Here is a 20,974-nt window from a genome sequence, read left to right as displayed (position 1 = left end):
TGTAGTCACTGACCAGATCACCATTCTTGTGTCTCTGTCCTCCTTGTGGCTCTCCTCTCCGGGAGGTGTCACCTGGAGTCACCTCCACAGCTTTGCTGTCTGACTGCTCATGCTCAATGTGTTCTCTTTACACAGATTCACACAAGAAAACAGCACAGCAACTGTTTGAAATACTCCCATCAAAACATCCATTAGTTGAAAACTTATACAAATGGTTTACAGTCAAGTTAAATAGAAGTAACATTGTGACCCAGTGATGCTCTGGTTTTCTACAGGAAAAGGCAAAAACAAACCTTAAGGAAAGAAATCAGACTTAGGCAAAGCAAAATAACAGCACAGAAGCAGCTTTGCTGATCAGGTCCTGCTCCTAAATCCAGGTAAATGACAGAATACACATCTTCCTGTCTCCAGGGGAGGAACCAGCATTTCATGAATTCATATAACCAGCAAAGGAAATAAATATTGCTCAGTCTCCAGTGCCAGAGGCCCAGTGCACACAGTAAGTTTGCAGGCTCTGTAACCATGAGCAGATGATGCAGCCTAAAAACTCCGGTGTGTTCAGTGGCCACAGCATCCCACTGGTCAGATTTGTTTTGAAAGGTGGATGCACATAATCCTGCTCTTTTCTAGCCTTGCTCAGCTCCAGGAGAAAATTTTACCCTGGTTTTACTGTTGTAAAGGCACAGAATTAGATCAGCACTGCATGTCATTCAGTGCACTGCATTTCAGTGCACTGAAAAGTGGCACTTTCCATCTCTTCAGCAGCCAAATTTTGGCCAGAGCTGAGGAGCCATAGGCAGGGCAGGGGAGATGGAGAGTCAGGAAACTTTTCTGCTCCATCAACCCTTACTTGCACATTCCTGGTACCTCTGGTCTCACAGAGATCTTCTGCTGGGCCATCTTTAACAGAACCAGTGCATGGAATTACATACATTTCATATAAGAGAAATAATTAACAAAAACCGGGTTGCTGATGGGTTGTTTGAAGAACTTCTTAGACAGCAAAAAGCATTCCAGTGGCCAGGGGAGAAAAACAGGAAACAGAGCCTGTAAAGTATCAAGATTTTATTGTTTTATACATATATATATACGTATAATTCTTAAATGAGACAGTATCTTTTAAAACAGCAGCAAGCAGAACGTACAAGTTGAGAAAAGTGGCAGCGCAGGTAACTCTGTTTGGCTAATGCCCGTTCATGTACAAGGCGTACACTGGATTTTTATTTTTTTTTTTGAGCACCTTTTGTGGTTTTTTATTTTTTCTTAGTTTAAGTGTACAGTAAGGCAGTGGTTTGTTTTTTTTTTCCCCATAAGGAATATATATATATATTTATATTTATATATATTTTCAGTCATCACCGTGAATTCTTCGTACATGCAAATTAAATAAAATGTACAACTTTAAAATGTTACACCGGGAGACGTTTTTTTTCCTCAAGGCAAAGCTTCTAATAAAAGGCAAATACGGACACCACAAAGTTAAAAAAGAGAAGGAAGGCGTAAGAAACCGAGCGGCAGGCGCTACTGACAGGACAGCTCAGGCAGGGAACGTCGGGATTCCAGTGGAGATCCCTCCCACCGCTGGCAAGGCGGGAAGGAACGGATGGTTATTAACAGATGTCTGCAGCCAACTCCCTCGGGAAGGTTCACTCTAGCCTGAGAAGCTCCACATCAAAGAGGAGCGTAGCATTGGGAGGGATGACCCCAGGGTGGCCTGTGGCTCCATAGGCCATCTCAGGTGTGCAGGTCAACTTTGCTCTTTGTCCTAAGCTCATCTGGGTTTCGGATGAGGGAGAAAGGAAAAGAGAACACATAAAAAACCCAACAGTATTAGGAGGAAAAACAATTTAAAAAATCACTGCCTGGCAGGTTTACAGTATCAAGGAGAGCAGGGATAGGCAGATTCACAGAATTGTTTAGGTTGGAAAAGACCTTTGAGATTATTGAGTCAGCAGGTTTGAACTGGATGATCTTTAAGGTCCCTTCCAACCCAAGCCATTCTGTGATTCTACAAGTCCAACTAGTTCAGCTTCAAATTTCCCCCACTCCTGGTTAGCTCTGAAGGTAACAGTGCTCACTGAGACCCAGGGTTTCAAAAATCAAACCCTTGCTCTTCCAACAAAGTATTTTGGAACATTCTCAAAGTGCTTTTCATGCACCATACACAGGTGATTGAATATTTATTGGCCAAGGAATAAGGCAGTGAAGGAGTGATTTTAGCTCAGACCTTTCTCCCAAGATCAGGTGCCTCACTGGACTACAGATGATGTGCTATCTCCTGTTGATTTTTTTCAGGTTCTATAAAATATACCAAAGCTGGAGATTTGATTACTTTTGGCAGAAGAAAAACGTGAATATGAACTTTTCCACAATTAAGGAGTATTCATACCATGGGGCTGAGGGCGTATGAAAAGATTCCCTCCAGGGGTTTCTGTGGGTCCACTGCTTGGATGTGTCCCTGCAAGCCAGCAGCTGGCAGGTCATGTCTGGGTTTAAGGCATGGGATAACCCTGAACAAGTTGAGGACAAGTTGAGCAGAGAAATTCAGGTGCCGTTGACATCTGAGAGTCATTACACCAAGGTTTGAGAACACCACATGCTTGTTCCAAGTGCCCTGTGCCGATCACACTCCCCAAATCCCTCAGACCCTGGGATGGAAGGAGAAGGCCACAAAGCTTGGCTTGTGTCAGTGATCCACTAGGAGGAGCAGGAGGGCAGTGTGTGACCACACGGATTTCTGGAATGGCTTTTGGCCACTTTATTATCTAAGGGAGGGAGAGCAGTGAAGGAAGGGATGAACTGATTCACCCAAGTGCTTGTTGCCACTACTTTATCTGCTCTGGCCTCTGGTTCCTACAACTCTGGGGTCCTGAGTTCCTCTTAGGCTTTACTGCAAAGCAAATAATAAATAGTCTAACTCAAATCCTTGAGAGGAAGGTGGGTATTTTTCAGAGTCTAGGATTACTCAAATGAACTTTTTTCTCTCTGCTGCTGCACAGGGAAACAGTATTTCTGATCCTGAAAAAGGCCTGGAGAACCCAGATACCCAAGGGAATGGTATGAAGCTGTGTCAGGGGAGGTTTAGGCTTAGGATATAAGGAAAAGGTTCTTCACCCAGAGGGTGTTTGGGCACTGGAACAGGCTCCCCAGGGAAGTGGTCACAGCACCAAGCCTGACAGTATAAGAAGCATTTGGACATTGCTCTCAGGCACAAGGTGTGACTCTTGGGGTGTCCTGTGCAGGGCTAGGAGTTGGACTTTGATGAGATTTGTGGGTCCCTACCAGCTCCAGATATTCTATGATTCTCTGTCTGAAGAGAAGGGAATGCTTGCATTGCTTTCTCTGTAGGGCTGGAAAGCATTGTCTCTTCCATCCTTCTCTGGAAAAGCATGGTTGCTTCATTCCTCGATGGATTGTTTCTAATGTTACATTCCTCCCCTTTCTCTATTTAAGCATAAGAAATTATTCCTGTTAAAATTGTTCCTATACCAGTATTTGAGCAGGTTCCTCCTCTTGGGTCCTGAAATGGGAAGTCAGGAAGAATCTACACCCTGACCTCATTCACTCATGTGCTTGAGCAGCCTGATCACACTCCTCATGTCATGGGCCTTCACAGCACTGCACAAAAAGCAAGAGCTGGGAATGAATTGTACTGGGGGGCTCTTTTAGGGTTTAACTGTTCTGGCACTGTAACTGTAATTATTGGAGGGCAGTTTTCTTTCTCTCAGCATAGGGGTGGCCAGTGAACGTAAAGTTTTGTAGCTGGAAGTGTGAAGTTATAAAAATGTAACAGTGCAGTTCAGTACCTTGTTCAGTAAGGGTCAGAATCTGGGTCATGGATATCATCAAAAACAGCAGCGTGGACTTTTGTGGAGTAGCTGAATCGAGGTCACTCCATAAAATGCTGCCACCAAAACATTTTAGAGGCCACTGTTGTCTGTTTGTGGAGCTGTCCATGATAGAAGGACAGGGCTTATGTGGCACATTGGCACCCACTGATGGAACTTCACCTCTCCCCTCCAAACTCTGTGATTTCTGCTTGGCCTTGTCACCCCTGCATGCACACTGCTGTGCTCACACACCCTTCAGCCAGCCCCAAGTCCCAGAATCATTGCTTTGTACCTGTGTAACACCTTCTTCAAATCCTTTGATGACTTCTTGCCTGCCAATCTTGAACCTGAAAGGCTTGTTTCTGTCTCTGGAGGAATCAAACTTCTTTCCATTTTGTAGCATTCCTGCCAAAACAAGACACACAGTTTCAACCTGAGCTACAACTAATCTGAGATAATTTACGTGGTGGAGGAGAGGGAAGGAGTGAAAAATTAATGCCTTGGTCACATCAGGTGCTCATTTCCATTTTCACTTTCAAGCCTCATCCAAAACAGATAAGGCAGGAGGGTCAATCTGCAGTGGTACCATATTGTTACATTTTCCTTCCTGTAATTTAGGCTATAAAATAGAAATATATTATTTTTTATTGGAGCCCCTGGTGGTCCAGTGGTAAAGGCGCCGCGCTATCACCGCGGAGACCCGGGTTCGATTCCCGGTCAGGGCCACTCCCGGGCAGGTGGGGCTCGTTAGCCCTTAAAGGCAACCCACCTACGTCCTAAGGACCTCGCTGCCACCGTCCAAGCTCGCTTGGCCCCGGCAGATGAACCTTAGGATTAAAGGGTGGGCTCAGTTCCGCGCACACTGTGTCTCACCTAAAAAATCCAATGCGCAGGCTGGAAGGTGGAAAGACCTTCCCCGGATCTTCGCTCGCGAAGACTGGCCATTATTATATTATTATTATTTTTTATTATTCTCAATGCAATAGGTTGTAACCCATATTGTACCAAATGCTGCACAGATATGCAGAAGAGTTGTTGGTCACACAGTGGAGCTCCCTGCCTAAGTGGATAAAACCAGGCAAGGAACAAGTGGTGAGCAGCAGAAGAGAGAATCCCAATGCAGGTGACTGATGCAGGCCTGCCCCTAAACACCAAAAGGCTCCCTGAAACAAACCTACAGACAAAGAACCCAAATGTAACATAGTTTACTTTTTTACTTTGTGTACTTTTTGTTAAATGCTTACCATTTATTTTGAGGTTTCTTTTAATAGCCTGAGTAACTGAAGGGGACAGTCCTTACAAGTTACCTTGTGGAGTAACCTGGGGCTGCTGTCCCACGGCTCAGCACAGCCAGCAGGAGCTTCCCCCCTGCTTCAAAAGGTAGGGATGTAAACTCAGGTTTGAGAACTCTTGAACCAAACTGCTGCCAATTAAATATCTGCAAATACTGATTAGCTCCTTTGACTTGGTCCTGCAAATTTATACCAGAACAACTTGGAGGAATATTTGGTACCTTGGACTATTTACCTTCCCTGCTGATTTACTCAGGAGCACCAGAATAGCGTGTGTTACACAAATGGGGCCATTCCACACCAGGTGTGTAAAACCCCCACACAACATGACACCTGCACATGTTCCTCCTCATGCAGAAAGAATGGAAGAGACTCTGCAGACACAAATATGAAAATGGCAAAGACATTTATATGGATGTTCTGCTACCCTCGTTCTTTATATTTTCATTCAGCCCCAAGAGACGGTCACAGAACACGTTATTTGTTCCTCTGGATGGGCACAATTCTGATTCAACCCATGGGTTTGGACACATGCCCAGATTCTCCAACAAATGCATAAACCATCACAGAGCACTACATGATTGGCTATTCTCATTCCCTTTTCAAACAGTGGATAATTATGGCAGCTTTCAACTTAAAAGTACCTGGTAATTGCTTTTTCAAAGTGTTATACTCTGGATATTGAAAGGTTGGGCTGATATTTATGCAACAGAATAAATCCTCTTTCTGTAGTGCTGTAGTGCCAATGTTCTGGGCATACTCATGACTCCCCTGTGCAAGGGGCTGGACAAAGATAAATTCATTAATCTGACAAAGTCTCTGGTTGAAAAGAACATTACCCAGTCCAGCTTTCACAGAAAATGCTGAGAAACAGTGCCTTTAAGATCCAATATGAAAAATACAGTCTTACTAGTTTCTTTCCATTAAAGCAGTTATATTAATAGATCAGGTTGATACACAAGTTTTATTTTTCAGTGAAAATCATCAGTTGTTGTACAAACAACAAAAAAGGCATATTTTGCTTGCTTAAGAGGTCTGTGCTATGAATCAAAGGTAAATATGAAGAAAAACAAAGACTTAAAAGGTAGAATTCCTTTTATCAACCTTCAGGCTTCTAAGATGTAGCCAGCTACTTCTGAGCTAATTACTATGCTTACCTCTGTAATCAAGTGAGATAAACATGCACTCTCAGGGGCAATTCATCTAACCAAATCTAGGGATTTACATAAGAACATTATAAATCACATTCTAGCACTACCTATTTGTTTGCAATGCATAAAGGGAAGTCCAAACAACTACCTCAGACATAGATGTCCCCAAATTCACTAGTAGTTACATCAGTGGTGATGGCACTCTAGACTTGCAGTCATGAGCACACAGTATTTGATCATTCCAGTGAGGTTCACTGTCTAGATATTTTACAGCAGTATTAAAAACAAATGCCATATTAAGGCAAATTAGCCTTTGGCCAAGTCAAAGTTGGTCCTTCAGAGACACCTCAGTGTGTGTATAAGGCCTTGGAAGAAAATTATGGAAAAACCTGCCCATAAGGAATGTTCCATAACCATCACCATTAACGCTTGTCATAGTCCTTAAGTCTTTCACAGTAAAATAATGAAGCATTGCATGTGTGCTCTGATGCAAGGGCATAGGATTACAGAATCACGGAATCAGTTAGGTTGGAAAAGACCTCTGAGACCAGTGAGTCCAACCACTGACCGAACTGGCTGTCTGGGAGAAGAGGCTGACCCCCACCTGGCTACAACCTCCTTTCAGGTGGTTGTAGGGAGTGAGAGGGTCCCCCCTGAGCCTCCTCTTCTCCAGGCTGAGCCCCCCAGCTCCCTCAGCTGCTCCCCACAGGACTTATCCTCCAGACCCTTCCCCAACTCCGTTGCCCTTCTCTGGACTCGCTCCAGCCCCTCAATGTCCTTCCTGAACTGAGGGGCCCAGAACTGGACACAGCACTCGAGGTGTGGCCTCACCAGTGCCCAGTACAGAGGGAAATGCCCATATTACAGAATATATCAGCTTAGTGATATCCCCAAACACCTCCACACAGGCTGGAAAGCCACACCACCTCCTGCACAAAGCTTTGCAGCTACAGACTAATGTGGATTCATTTGTAATATGGAAATCCAGCCTGCACATGGGGGAGGGCAGGCAGGGAGAAGCAGCTCTGGGGGAACTCTCAGGAATATCATATAATCCTTTTTGAAGTATTTGATCTTAAATTTAAATGACAGTCCTTCCTCACAGCAATTTTATTTTTAAACACATCATAAAACCTTATGATTCTATGAAATGGAAGGAGACTATTGCAGAATCCCAGTATTTAAGAGTTTTAATATTAAAACTTGGTACTGTCATTGCAGTTTGCACATTCAAAGCAGTATGCAAACATTAATTATTCTTCACATTAGCCCAAGGAGGTAAAGAAGATATTTATTATAAAATAGCCTCGGTCTGGAAGTTCAGATTCAGATGCAAAGTTCCACAACACTTTACTATGCATTCACTTCATTTTGTAAGTAAATCCTATTAAAACACTTAGCTTAAAGCTCTGATGGTTTACTAAACACCCCACATCACACCAGTGCCAGAATCAGAATTAACTCTTCAGAGATTCTGACAACAGCTCCTAGACAATGTTTCCCATTTAAAATAACATTTCCATCTGCCCATGAGCTTACTAGTCTGATATCTCATATAAAAACGTACTCATTTCACTATCAAAAGCCTACAGAAGATGTGTTAGGCCTTGTAGAAGAAAACAGGCTTTTCTATATTTACAGCAGCATCCTATTTTCAGCAACAGCTGAAGATCCATGAATTCAGAAATGTAACCTCCTCTGTCATCACCTCACTGCTTTTGGAGGACAGCTCAGGATTCAAAGACTCAGATGTGTCTGCATCTGCTGAAGCTCTGGCAGGAGGGTCAATTTTTATATGAGTGCCCTTTAAATGCACATCTAGACTAGAAATGAGTCAGAGTCCCCATGTGCCCTGGAGAAGTTCCGATACAGATTTAGATCTGAACTTTAGATCTTTTTTATCTCGATTTCTGAGAGTTAGAGTCCACTATTCAGGCTCCTGGGAGCTAAAACAGCACAGTGCTTTATTTTCTTTCTTGCTAATGCATCAATTGATTTTTTTTTGGTGGAAAAAATTGATTTAGTTAATATTCTTCAAGAAGGATGGATGCCCATCCTCAGCCTGTGTCTTTATCTAGCTAACAGCAAGGAGAAAAAACTCCACAATCTGGCACTCAATAAAGACATTGTTTTGCAAAGTCAGAACAATCAATAAGACTTTTGATGGAGCAAGGACATCTAGATGCCTATATGGTTACTGTTCCCTTACATTTGATTCTGAAAGGTAACCATCATTGTATTAAAATCATTAATTGTACAAACTTGATTATGGGAATATGGTGTGGATTTGAAAACATTCTCATCTACAAGATGTCCTCATTGATAACTAGGTTTTAAAAATTAAGCAGCTGTAGAAAAGGAGGTGTTTCAGATCAGGGGTCCTGCTGAATCCCTGAGGTTCAGCTCACTGAAGCTGCAGATCAAAGAGCAGACGAATCATTTTGTTAAAGGACATGGCCAGGGATCCATCCAAACTGCCTAAGCTATAATGCCATTTGGGCTAAAACAGCAGTGAAAACAGAACTTCAGCCCAGGTTTAACACAAGTTATTACTTCTTAATAAAACACAGGTGTGTCTGCAGGTGTGTCTGCACCACCTTTTAACATGAATTAACTGAGGTCAGTTGACCTCAGCTAAGATCCTAATTTTGAAGTCTGTTTCCTAAGGGGAGAGGGCTCATGACACTGTCTGCACTTGCCTAATAACTTCTGAATCTTTGAGCCCATTTCAACCCTGTTTGGCAGAGGGGTGGGGATCATACCAACACAAAGATCCTGTGCACGTAATGAAAAAAATCTGCAGTAGGGAGAAGAGCCTGTAAGTGCTTCTACCACGAGAAAGGTTCAATCTTTGTTACCAGAGAAACTATTACTGAAGAGAGGTCAGAAATGGAGAGACCAGACCACAGTCTGTTTCTTTCTACTTCCTTTTCTTCCTTCATCTGAGAATCATTCAGCTGGGAATATTATCAACTACAGAACACAAATCCACAGAGCCAACCCAGCTACTACACAGCTAATATACCTACTGTCCCAACAAAACCCTCCCCAAACCATGGCCAAACTATTATCTATACAAAGGGTGGATGGAGAGAGAACACTGAAGGCCATCCACGGATAGTCTGCCAAGCTTATGTGCCTGAACCCGGAAAATCCATGTGTAAATTTCACTCCTAATGTTATCTATCTCAAAGGCAGAAACTGTGCCTCTTACCTGTCATCTAGGCTACTTCTATGGTTAATGGAGAAAGAAAGGTATCTCCAAGATTGATTAATCCCACCTAGATTTAGATGTGAGGGCTGAAATAACCTCCTGGAACTGTTTATCATTCTCAGTCAACTACCTTACAGAAGTTAAAAAAGTTAACAACATTCACTCCAAACATTAGACTGCCAGGTTTTTATAGGGCCCTAGTGAGGAGGTATTAACTCAGCCATCCATCCCTAAATGAAGAAGACCAAATTGCATCCCAGGCTTCACTGACTCCAGTGTTTACTGAATTATTTGTCTTTGCAGCACTGACAAATTCTGGGAACCAGGAGGTGGAGATCCTAATCCAGACAAATCCCTTGATTTCACTATCCCTTCACAAATCCCTTGATTTGAACACTATCCTGCACAATGGGATTGACTTTCCTTTGTGAGGGGATAAATTGAATTGAATAGGTGACTTTCAAAAAACAGCATCTTTCATCTGCAAAATATTCCATTCCCTTATTTTTCCTAACAGTGGTTACCTATGGAACATCAGGACAATACGTGCACTTGAAGGCAGCTATTTTCTGAGCACTTTTGGCAGCAGAAAGAGGGGCAGATATTCAGAAGGTGTTTCTAGGACAATATCCTGTTTCATTTTATGTAGACCAGAGGCTCTTCATGACAAGGACTATATTCTGATGCCCTTTAATGTGATCACCTTGTAATAAATCTGTGCTCTTATGAACTTGTCATTTCGTTTGGTTCCTAGGACTCTCCAAGGCAGTATTTCCTGCAGTTAATATTGCTGTGGGTTAAGAATTTTTCATCTCAAGTGTTTCTTTTTTCTCATAAAATACATTGTTTCTATGTCAAGATATGTTGATATTCTGTCAGGAGAATATCACAAAGGCTGGAAATTCTGATCTTCCCCCCGTTTTCAACCTGCAACTATTGCTAATAAACACTTTTAGCCTGGAAAATATATTATTTGGAAGTTTTTTGGAACTGCACAAAAGCCCTTGTGTCAACACAGATGCCTTCCATATGTATAAAGGAAAGTAAAGTTCAGCATAGGAGTGGTGGGAGAAACACATAAACACATCCACACTCAAAAATCACATCCCCACCAGAACTCCACTGACTTCAGTGGTGTTACTTGCATTTTACGCTAAAATAGATCAGTTCTCTTCAGGACTCAGTTCTGACGCACTGTGGCTAAGCAGGACAACCCTGCATTCAGGGGTGTTCCCACCCAGACTGTGGCAGGATCTCAAGCTACCGCACCTGAAAAACTGGTGGTTTCCCATCAGGAACAAAAACAGTCTCAGTGTGAAGTAGAGAGATCTGGGCAACACTTTTCTAGGCAAATACAGTTGGTGCCATGTGTTTCTGCTTCCCAGGGAAATGCCTAGAGGACTTAACATGCCTCAGCTCTCCAGCTCATTACATCAGATATGTGTCAGCCAGGCATTTCACGCCTCTTACATCTGAATTATTATCTCAAAAAGTCCAATTCACTGTTTTACACCTTTTTGTTGTGACAACAGCTCCCAGTAGCCTTTAGTTGCACCCGGCCATGAGCCTCCTCCCAAACCACGACACAGCAAGTACCACATACCTCTGATTTCCTTCATTTGATTTCCAAAGCAAACTCTTCTGGAAAAATTTATCATCTCATCAATTTTGCTGGTAACTATGGTAGTGGAAATAAAGAGTGTTGAGTATGAGCTGGAGGATGCCTTTATTTCCTACACTAAGTTGGGATAGGGGCCACTTTACTGTGTCCTGCGCAGGGACTTTGGTAACTGAACTAAGAAGGGAAGTTTGGCTTTTCACGGGAAAAGTTCAACAACAGAGATTTAGTACCACTGCAACACTCAGTTTTATCCTGCTAACATTTTCTCTGCTTAATATAAACAAAGCCTTATGTGAAAAAAAGGATTTACTGTCTTAGACTGTATTTTCCTGACAATTTGCAGACATCCACTTAAGAAAAAGTCATTAATACTTTAAGGGAATTTTCAGTCTAGAGGGATAATAGTTGAGGAAAAGCGGGGAGGGGGATGTACACATCTCTGCAGCATACCAGCTCTTTACCACAATTTTTTTATTGTGTTCAAAAAGGCAACAGCGAGGATTTGAATGCCATTTGTTGCCATGACAAACTGACTCAAAGTGAAGAAATGAGAAATGGATAGTGGTGGTGGTCACTTCCCAGTTCTTGCTGCTGCAGCACACTCCAGTAACACTTGATCTTTTGAACACAGGCAGCCTTGCTGCTTCATTTTCTTCATGTATTAGATACTCATATATCTTTAATGTGGAGTAAGAGCAGTACAATCAATTATTTACTATGCAGCTGACAGCATGCAATGAAGACACAACAGACAACTCTTCAATAATGCATCACCGTGTGCCATGAATCAGTGTTGCGTACAACTACAAGACAATATGAAAGAGCCTTGCACTTAGCTCGACTTCACAGCCAGGAAAATTACCTACAATTGTCTACTTCACTCTGCTGAAAGGAATTATTCTGTCCTAGCAGCTTTAGGGATTTGCATATTTTTTAAGCAAAGCAAAAGCAGATTCACCTCCAAGGCAGATATAAGGCTCACTAAGCATATCCTACCTGAGTTGTAAGGAGACCAAAACAATTCCTCTGGTATCCCCATCGCCTTAAGAAAGTCGTTTTATTTTAAGAGTTTGATTCTATTACTGTTACAAAGTTCAGCTGTAAAATATACACGCACTGCAGCATAAGGCAAATTTCATTTGAATCAGCTTGGCAGAATCAGGTCAGTCTGGGGATGCTAATGAGTGGGACGATAGATGTCTAAAGTAACATTTTAGGGAGAATATATTACAACAGAAATGCTTCACATCTCTTGCACCTCTACCCTTAAACACCACATCCTGTAACACAGGGGCTGGAGGGAGAGGGAACGTTCCCCTCTGGGGCAGGTCTTTCTGTCCCTGCCCTCTGGTACCAGCCAAGAAGCACAAAGAGCAGTTCCAAGCACGGCTGTAATACAGAGAAGACATTTTGCAAGATTTCCCATCCAAACACAAGCAGCAGAGCTTGGCCAAAGAATTCTGAGCACCTTGTGCATCAAGACAATAGGACAATACAATTAATCTCTCTTTTTTTCTTTCTTTCTCATCTTGGTTACATTCTTAGTCTCATCCTCTACCACTTGCATTCCATTTCCCCTCACCCTTTTTTTTGCCATGGTTTCCTATGCAGTGGTGGTATGGATTTGATGGTTTAGCCTGTAGTACACACAGCTGTGCAGGTGATCTCATGCTGGGAAGTTACACATTTCACTAATGGGTTAAACCTCACTGCAACAGGTGTAAACATGACAGGCACTTGTTTATCACTGTGCAGCACAAGAAGGACCCAAGGTAGGACTCCAAAGCTTCTCAGTACAGATCTGGATACAGGGAGCATGGAAAAACACCACAGAAGGCAGAAAAGGATTTTCAGACATTTCTTGGGAAAGCTCTGAGCATGACTCTGAGATCATAAGAGACAGGGGATTTGGGAGAAAAGAACCAGTTTCGTAATTCCTCCTCTGCTCAGGGAAAGAGTATATTGAATGATCTGCCAGAAGAAACACCTTCCCAACACAACATGACAATACTGCATCAGCAGTCAGGTGTGCTTTGTTGATGAGCTGTTCCCAGATTGGGTGTTCTTTGATTTTTCAACTGTCTAGACTTGCAGGATGTGCTTTTATTCCCTTCTGATTAAAATTTGTGCTAAAAATCTTAATTTATCCATGCAACACTTCTGATTCCCTTCCCTTGAGGTAGCAACAGCCTAGTGACAAATCTTTCCATCTCTAGTAGGGCACCGGATTAAGAGGCTACACAGAGAACTGGTTTGGTTGGAAGGAACCTTAAAGATCATCTTGTTCCAGCACCCCTGCAATGAGCAGGGACACCTTCCACTAGACCAGGTTGCTCAGGGCCCCATGCAGTCTGGCCTTGAACTCTTCCAGGGCTGGGCCATCCTCAGCTTCTCTGGGCATACCCAAAACCAATAAATTTGAGCATGAGAAAGTATATTATTCATATGTTACCACTTGACACCAAGATGTTAAAATGGTAAGTTGGTCTTTAGAGCATTCAGAACTGAAAAATGGACATTTCTCCCCACATCCCTGGTGAATGAATGCTTCCCAGAGGAGTGTTTTACTGAGACTCATCTTGACAAACACAGCAATCGTCTAACACCATGCAAAGGACTTAGAAGTTACTCTCTTCTTAAATAAGACGGAGAAAAGGAAAAAACATTTTTGGAAAAAGAGACAGAGACATGCAGGATGCAACCAGAGAAGTAAACAGTTCATTAAAAAGGGTGTTGATGGAGGAATGTAAAAAGGCACTGTCAATATGCCAAGATTACATATATTCTAAATAAGTCAGAGGCAGACACTGCTGTTCCATCATGATCTCACATGTACATTAAACATACATAACACAGAAGTCCAACGCTTTTTATCCAGGGTATCCAACTTTTTGATCTAGACTGGTCAGACATCCCTGTAATACATCTTATTTTAGAGATGTGGTGTAACCTTCCTGGCTGGCATTATGCAACATCCCCTCCCTTCACAAGTGTTCGGAGAATCCCTGGGGAGTCAACTCCTCCTGCCTGTGATTCCATGCAGGAAAATGAGACATGACTTCACTGACACCAATTTGGGGCCACCAAGGGGCCTCACTCCAGCATAACACACACAGTTTCCAGGGTAATCAGGTGAAACACTCTGCTATTTCACTCCAGGGATGAATCCCTTGCTGGATTGGAGGACAGGTGCCTTGATGCTGCGCTCTCTCCAAGGACATGGACAGACTGCAGATTTCTAGACAGCTAAAGACAGTTGATCTTAACTCCACCCATAATGACTTGATCACAGTCAATATTAGTGAAAAATTGCAGTTTAAAACCAAGCTGGTTTTGATTTGTGCACCACACACTTTCCAATGGATTAAGCTGTCTGAGGTCCTTTAGACTCGGTGACCGCAGACCAACCCTGTCACTTGCTGTGCAGCAACACATACAACAACAATGCTGCAGAAATAACAGAAGATAAAAGCCTTAAATGAACTCTGAGAAGGGTTCATTAACAAGTTATGTATCGGGTAACTCTCATTACACTGTCAGAAGCTCAGCCTACCATTAAGATCAGATAAACCCAGCACTTCGCTGAGCTGTCTTTGCCGTTTGCTGCAATACTCCAGCGGAAGAATGTCTTATTTGGATACCTTACTTTTCTAGGCTCTCTTTTTAAAATATATATGAGATACACTCATCAAAGGGACAAATTTTTTCACATATATATAGTTTGTTCTTCCCATCCACAAGCAATGCACCTGCTTTCCCCAATAAAAGAGTATTTTTGAGGTATTGTTTTTAATGTAAACAGCATTTGATGTGCTCCAAGGCAGACCCTAGCAGTGTCATAAATATTTCTCTGCCTGTAAACACCAAGAGTTTGTTCTGAAATAATGTTAGCTATAAAATTCTCTTTTTTTGCCACATTTGTTTCCTATTTTTGATCATCATTCCTGATGTTGCAGATCCTCCCTGGTGTAAACTGGCACAGTTCCCCTGATATTAATGAAAGTACAAAAATGTATGTAGCAGTCTGAGACCTGGATCACAGTAATTTAAGTCTGAGTTGAATGAGGCACTCAGGACTATTCTCCAGAGCAGAATCCTGCAAGAATATGGAGTAATGTAGATTTGTGATAAGAGTAAAAAGCTGGATGTCAAAAAGAATAGGGTCTGTCACCAGAGAGCAGTTTAAGTATAACTCACCTTCATTTTATTCCCTGTGAAACAAGGAGAGTAGTTTCAACCAAGGTCAGCCAGTCAATAGCATATCCAGCAATAATATTAGCAATTAATATATTTTGCCTTAGATATCCTGAAAGGCTTCATTCAGTAAGCCCTTAAAGCACCTTCAGAGCCACAGTGGAAGGGAGCTATTAACAGCGCAGTTTGTTCTTATAAATAGGTCTTTTCCATCTCTAAGTTTTGATCTCACTGATCTTATAAAAGAACAATGGAAAAACTGGCAGCTGTTATCTTGACAGATGGGTCTGTGCTGGACATTAGACAGTTGTCTCTCTGAAAAACAATAGGAATTTCCCAGTGCCTGTATCTATTTTCATCTCCTCAACAGGCCACTCATGTCTTGGACTGGTGAAGAAGCAAGGAGAATGCAAAATAAACATTTTAAGGAAAACATCACAAAGAAAGGGGTGAGAATCAGAGTAGTACCACCTATTAGTGACTTTCCCCTTGAGTTTTACTGAAGCGACAGACAGAAAAAGTATCAGAAGTTTCTTATAGAGGCAACAGATACAAATAGGCACTTCCAGAAGGTGGGATAGAGAAAACCTCTGTGCTGAGTGAAGTGCAGCCTTTAGTCAGCTAGCAGGACATGGTATGAGGATGCACATCAATTTTAAGCTCTATCTAAAATTTAGCAGCATCATCCACTTTGGATATAGAACTTTGAATCTGATTTTAAGAACAGACACAAACCTGAGAAAGATTCATCCTTTTTAAGGGGTGGTCAGTAGAGAGGGTGCTGCTGCCCACCCTTTCTATTATAAACGCTTGCCAAGGCACCACAGGCTCAACTTCACCTCAAGCCTGAATTTAAACTCATGTTCTTCACCTTCTCTGATGGAATTCTCACCACTTGGAATACCAAGCACTCAATGGGATCACCCTCTCTGCTCCCTCCCTGAATCTGTATGATGGAGTGAGGAGAAAACTAAGCAAGTAGTAATGAAGGGGGTCAGTGGGATGGAATAGAAACGTGGATCCCAATTCATAGACTCATAGAATCGTTTGGGTTGGCAGGGACCTTAAAGATCATTTTGTTCCAACCCCCTGCCATGGGCAGGGATACCTTCCACCAGACCAGGTTGCTCAGAGCCCCATCCAGCCTGGCCTTAAATACTTCCAGGGATGGGGCACCCACAAACTCTCTGGGGAACCAATCCTTGCCCTCAAGATTTGTTGGATCAGCTGTGCCTGATGTCATGCAGGGCTTGTCCCTGCATTGTTATCATTGACTTTGGTGGGAGTTTGAGGATGGGCTGCACAGACCATAATGCTTTTTCAGAAAGCAAAAGTATTTTCACACTCCAGACTGCTGCAAACAAAAGAACATTGTAAATTAAGCCAGTTTAGATACTGCAGATAGAAATAGTAGTTGGTCCACAGACACAAACAAGAGAGATAAACACTGCCAAAAATACCTCAATGGCTCAACAGAGGGGAGAGGAACACAAGCTGAGCTTGGACCAAACAGGGAAGCATTACATAAACAAATGTATTGTTACCCCCACAGCAAAAAGCCTGAAAATTTTGGACTCTATAACGAATTGTGCAATATTATCATATGTAAAATCAAAGACAGAGATTGTAAAATACATTGCATAACTCACAGGGATTGCTGTAGACCAGACAGTGCCCTGTCCCAGGTCACACTGTCTTTTATCATCCCAGTACATGCAACTGAAAATACAGCATCCTATATGAGCAATTTACTATATGAACTCAGTAAAACTCTGTTCCTAACACTCAAATGGCAAAAACATACAAATCACAGTAACAAAGTGTGTTTTTCTGTAGAAAAATCAAGGTATGTCCTCTTCAGTTTCAAAACTCCAGAGAAAAAACAGTTCAGGGTTGAATAGAGTGAAACATTTTGGTTTAGAAAATAATAATAATAAAAAAGCCTTATGTTCATCTGAAATGTTTCATTCCAGTGAGAATTCATTGTTTTGTTTTCTGATTACTAATATTTAAACCTATTTAAAATTCAGCTTTGATGAGGTCTAAGGAGTTCTTGAGCACCAACACCTTTCCATTTACATAACACCAAGCATTGTTTAGCTACATCCAAGGTAAAAGACACCAGAGCTATTAAGAAACAAAAATAAAAGGAAAAGAGAAAAGTTTAAATTTATAAGGAGCTTGCTGAAGGGTAGGCATTTCAGATAAAATTCAAGTATCCAGACAGCCAAACCAGACAAAAGAAAGGCAGAACTGACCTAAAATTTGGATCAAAGAAGCTGAGATTTATATGAGAGGGATGCAGTTATCTAAAATAATCATTCACCCAGACACTCAGGGGTATTCTACATTGCTTTTAAAAATAATTGAGCAGATCTTCCCTGACCAGGTAACATGGCCCACTCTGTAATCCATAAGATGTAATGTTATGGAACATTTAAAAGCTCAATTCATTCAAGTTGCTGCTTCCATTTTCCCATTTTGCACAGCAAAGAAAAAGGACTGTGGCAGTTAATTTCTCCCTGTTTTGTGTACCATTTTAATGCTCACACACGGATCTGCTGATTTACTGGCTGCCTGCACAGGGAGTTCCAGTGATCCCACTCACAGGGGCAGCAATCACCCAGGGTACTGAGTCTTTGGAAATCCTTCATCAGAATTGTAAGTATTCTGGCTCTTGGTGTCATGAAACACTTGCCAGGAAAAAAGGAAATAAAACGGAAAATTACAGCTATTACATTATTTACTGTATCAAAAGTCTAAGACAGCCATAACAATTCTGGTAATTTGATTTTTGATCTGTGCTTATTTCTGTAATTTTTGTGTGCTTTGCCTTTTTAAGGCACATCACCAGCCTTGCCTGTGCACTCTGCGCCCCAGGGTTTACCTTCTGGCAGCAGGATTAAATACTGCCTTCTGTCCTTATGGATCTTCACTTTTTTACTTGCTGTTTCACAGCCTTCTTGGAGAGGTGATCACACATTTCAGAGCCCAGTAGGGTTCCTATTTAGCAGCCAAATCTCCAAGAAAAAAACCCAAAACAACAACCTGCATGTAAATTTTTGCATGGCTTACAAATGACCCAGCAAGTCCTTCTGTGACCTGCCCTAAGTACGAAGGTGCCTTCCACGATGCAAAGATCTGAGCACCTGACTCTGGAGACTATGACACCAGGCTCCCAGACAGCAAATCTCAAATTAACATTTCGCTGAGCACTTTCAGAAATACATCTTTCAGCAGTGTTTCCCGAGGGTTTAACAGAAAGTAGTGTGATTTAAAAAAAAAAAAAAAAGGTGTTTTATAAACAGGCTGCATTTGGATTGCAACTCTGCATTAAGCAGAGAAGTCATGTTTGGAGCAAATATAACAGCCAGCTTCTGTTCAGGAGTAATATTTTTCTACCTCTGTTACACTAATTAGGTGGATAATACAGGCACAGTGCCCCCTGCAAGCAGCCAGAACTCCAGCAGTGTTCAGTTGCCTCTCTTTGACCGGAACTGCTTTATAGGACCGTGAAACCTAAATATTGGTGCATTGCAGATTGTCATTTTTAGCTGCTGCAATACCCTGTTTTGTTTTGGTCCCTACTGCCAGATGACATCATCTTGTAGCAACTTTTTCAGTGGAGCAGCCAAAGCTGCTTTTCCCAGGATATTGCTGACTAGAAATCCAACAACACTGAATTTTTTTTTTACTTTTTTTTTTGTCTTTTTTTTTTGTTTGAGTCTTCCTGCTGCAAGTAAGACTGGAAGGATGGGAAGGAAGAGGAAATTACAGAATCCTATCAGCAAGGAAGATCACAGGTGGCCCTGGGAAAGGCAATGATGCACACAGTGGTGTAGTACAGCCTAAAGGTGGATCACATCTACACCAAATAAACACAGAAGCAGTATCAATTCTTCAGAAATGGTGCAGGTGCAGATACATGCAATTCTATTTTCTCACATCAGCCTGAGCTTTGTGTCAGTTTTTCCATCTAGTAATTTAATTGTGGCTAGAGGTGAAGAAGCCCTAGCAGTGAAAAACCCCAAAAAATCAAACAACAAAACACAGAAAAGTCTTGTTTGCCATGCTGCAATGATAATTTCTGCTACAAATGCTTCACAGGCTGAGAGCACGACATCAGGCTGTCATGTAACACGGAGTTACAAGACAAAATATATTTGTCTTGGCCTCCACATCAAGTTTGAATTTTGTGCATGTTCAAATCAAATACCAAATTTCCCCTGGGTGAGCTCCAAGACCTGTGTTGAGTCTTGGTATTGCTTAATAAAGTGGGTAGAAAGACTTAAGCTACAGATTTTTGTCATTTCTTTCAAATGATCTCATGCTTTGCACAGCCATTAGAAGGATATGGAGTTTCACACACAACATGAAGCTGACAGTGAGCATTTCTAGCTATGGGTCAATTATGTTTCACTCTAAGGCAGACAGACCCTGTCCCACTGACCAGGAAAACATGTTATCTGATCCCTAATTGGTTTAACAGTCCACAGAACCTTTTTAGCTGGTGCCCAGATATGATCTTTATTTCTGTCTTCATGGTGACAGTGCTACCCATCTAAGTGCACTGGGCCATGTTTCCATTCAGCTGCTTACATCTCAATCACTTAGGCTCCCAGAAGAGGACCCAAATCAGTGTCACTTGTGTTTTTAAGGTTACAGGAACATCTAACCCTTGTTCTGATCTCACTCACAGCAACATCACATCCTGCTTGCTCTGCTAAAGTGTTAGAGAACACAAAGCAGGAGCTCTGCCATTTTATCTGCTTCAGAAGCCTTTGTGCAGATTAGGAGGTGTCGCTCTGCTCTCTCCCACCTTGCTATCTGGACACAGAAGTTCTATGCCACCTTGCTATCTGGACACAAAAGGCCAGGCTTTAAGCTGGGGCAAATCAATTGAACCTCAAAAAGGTCAATAGAGCAATGCTACATTGTCCTGGCAGAGGAGAAATTCTCACTGAGCCATTCCAGAGATATGAGACTTGGGATACAGCATTTCCCACCACACACTCTCCTATGACCATTTTCTACTCTCCTATACAGTTTTCCTAGCTCCCTAGATATTCTATTCAATTTCTTGCTGTATTTTTTTTTCTCTCTTGCTGCATTTAAAGACAATTTGCCTTCCTGGAAGCCAGAAAATGAACACTTTCTAAACCTTGCACCACAAAGATTTTCTAACATGGAATTACTCTGCTGGACCCAGGACCAATAAACCTTGATGGGATCAGAACAGATACAGTGAGAATATTTACCCACAACTTCTTATTCTTAACAGTAAGAAATGTTTCATTTGTCCTTGCATCAAGAGCCTTCTGAGAGGGCAGGAAGGAGAACGATACAGCCTCTCTCAGTGTCCTTGCACATATGCTTTGAAAAGACTAGAATATGAGAGAGGTCTTTGTGGTTTAATTCGTGTGAAGAAAAAAAAAGATCTAGTGTATGAGACACAAAAATAGTTAGGTCTCAACACTTTTTACTGCAAAAGCAGAATGTCTGATGTTAGATGGTTATATCAGTCAGGGGCTGCAAGAACAAAACAGGATTTTGTATAAATTTCACCACCACAGATATAAAAACTAGTGTGCTTGCTGAGCACAGAATAAAATGAACATGTTTCATTACCTTAAGATAATGCTTGTATTTTATTTTTTTCACACAAATTCAAA

At 41.9% G+C, this 20,974-nt stretch overlaps 1 protein-coding gene across 2 annotated transcripts in view; it reads right to left on the bottom strand.

The window, feature by feature from the left end:
- Nucleotides 1-1,050: 1,050 nt before the first annotated feature.
- FKBP1B (FKBP prolyl isomerase 1B) overlaps nt 1,051-20,974 on the bottom strand; it is a 45,856-nt gene continuing 25,932 nt past the window's right edge. For both annotated transcript variants that reach the window (XM_050316147.1, XM_050316148.1), the window contains 2 exons: nt 4,123-4,235; nt 1,051-1,775 (listed from right to left, as the gene is read on the bottom strand). In XM_050316147.1, the coding sequence (XP_050172104.1) occupies nt 1,647-1,775; nt 4,123-4,235 (242 nt within the window). In that variant the 3' untranslated portion in view covers nt 1,051-1,646. The remainder of the gene's footprint in view (nt 1,776-4,122; nt 4,236-20,974) is intronic.

This window comes from Myiozetetes cayanensis, unplaced genomic scaffold (genome assembly GCF_022539395.1).
Source record: "Myiozetetes cayanensis isolate MyiCay16 unplaced genomic scaffold, myiCay2020 scf2-11, whole genome shotgun sequence".
Lineage (NCBI taxonomy): Eukaryota > Metazoa > Chordata > Aves > Passeriformes > Tyrannidae > Myiozetetes > Myiozetetes cayanensis.
The sequence above is the reverse complement of the archived record's forward strand: the minus strand, read 5'-3'. Positions and strand labels throughout refer to the sequence as shown.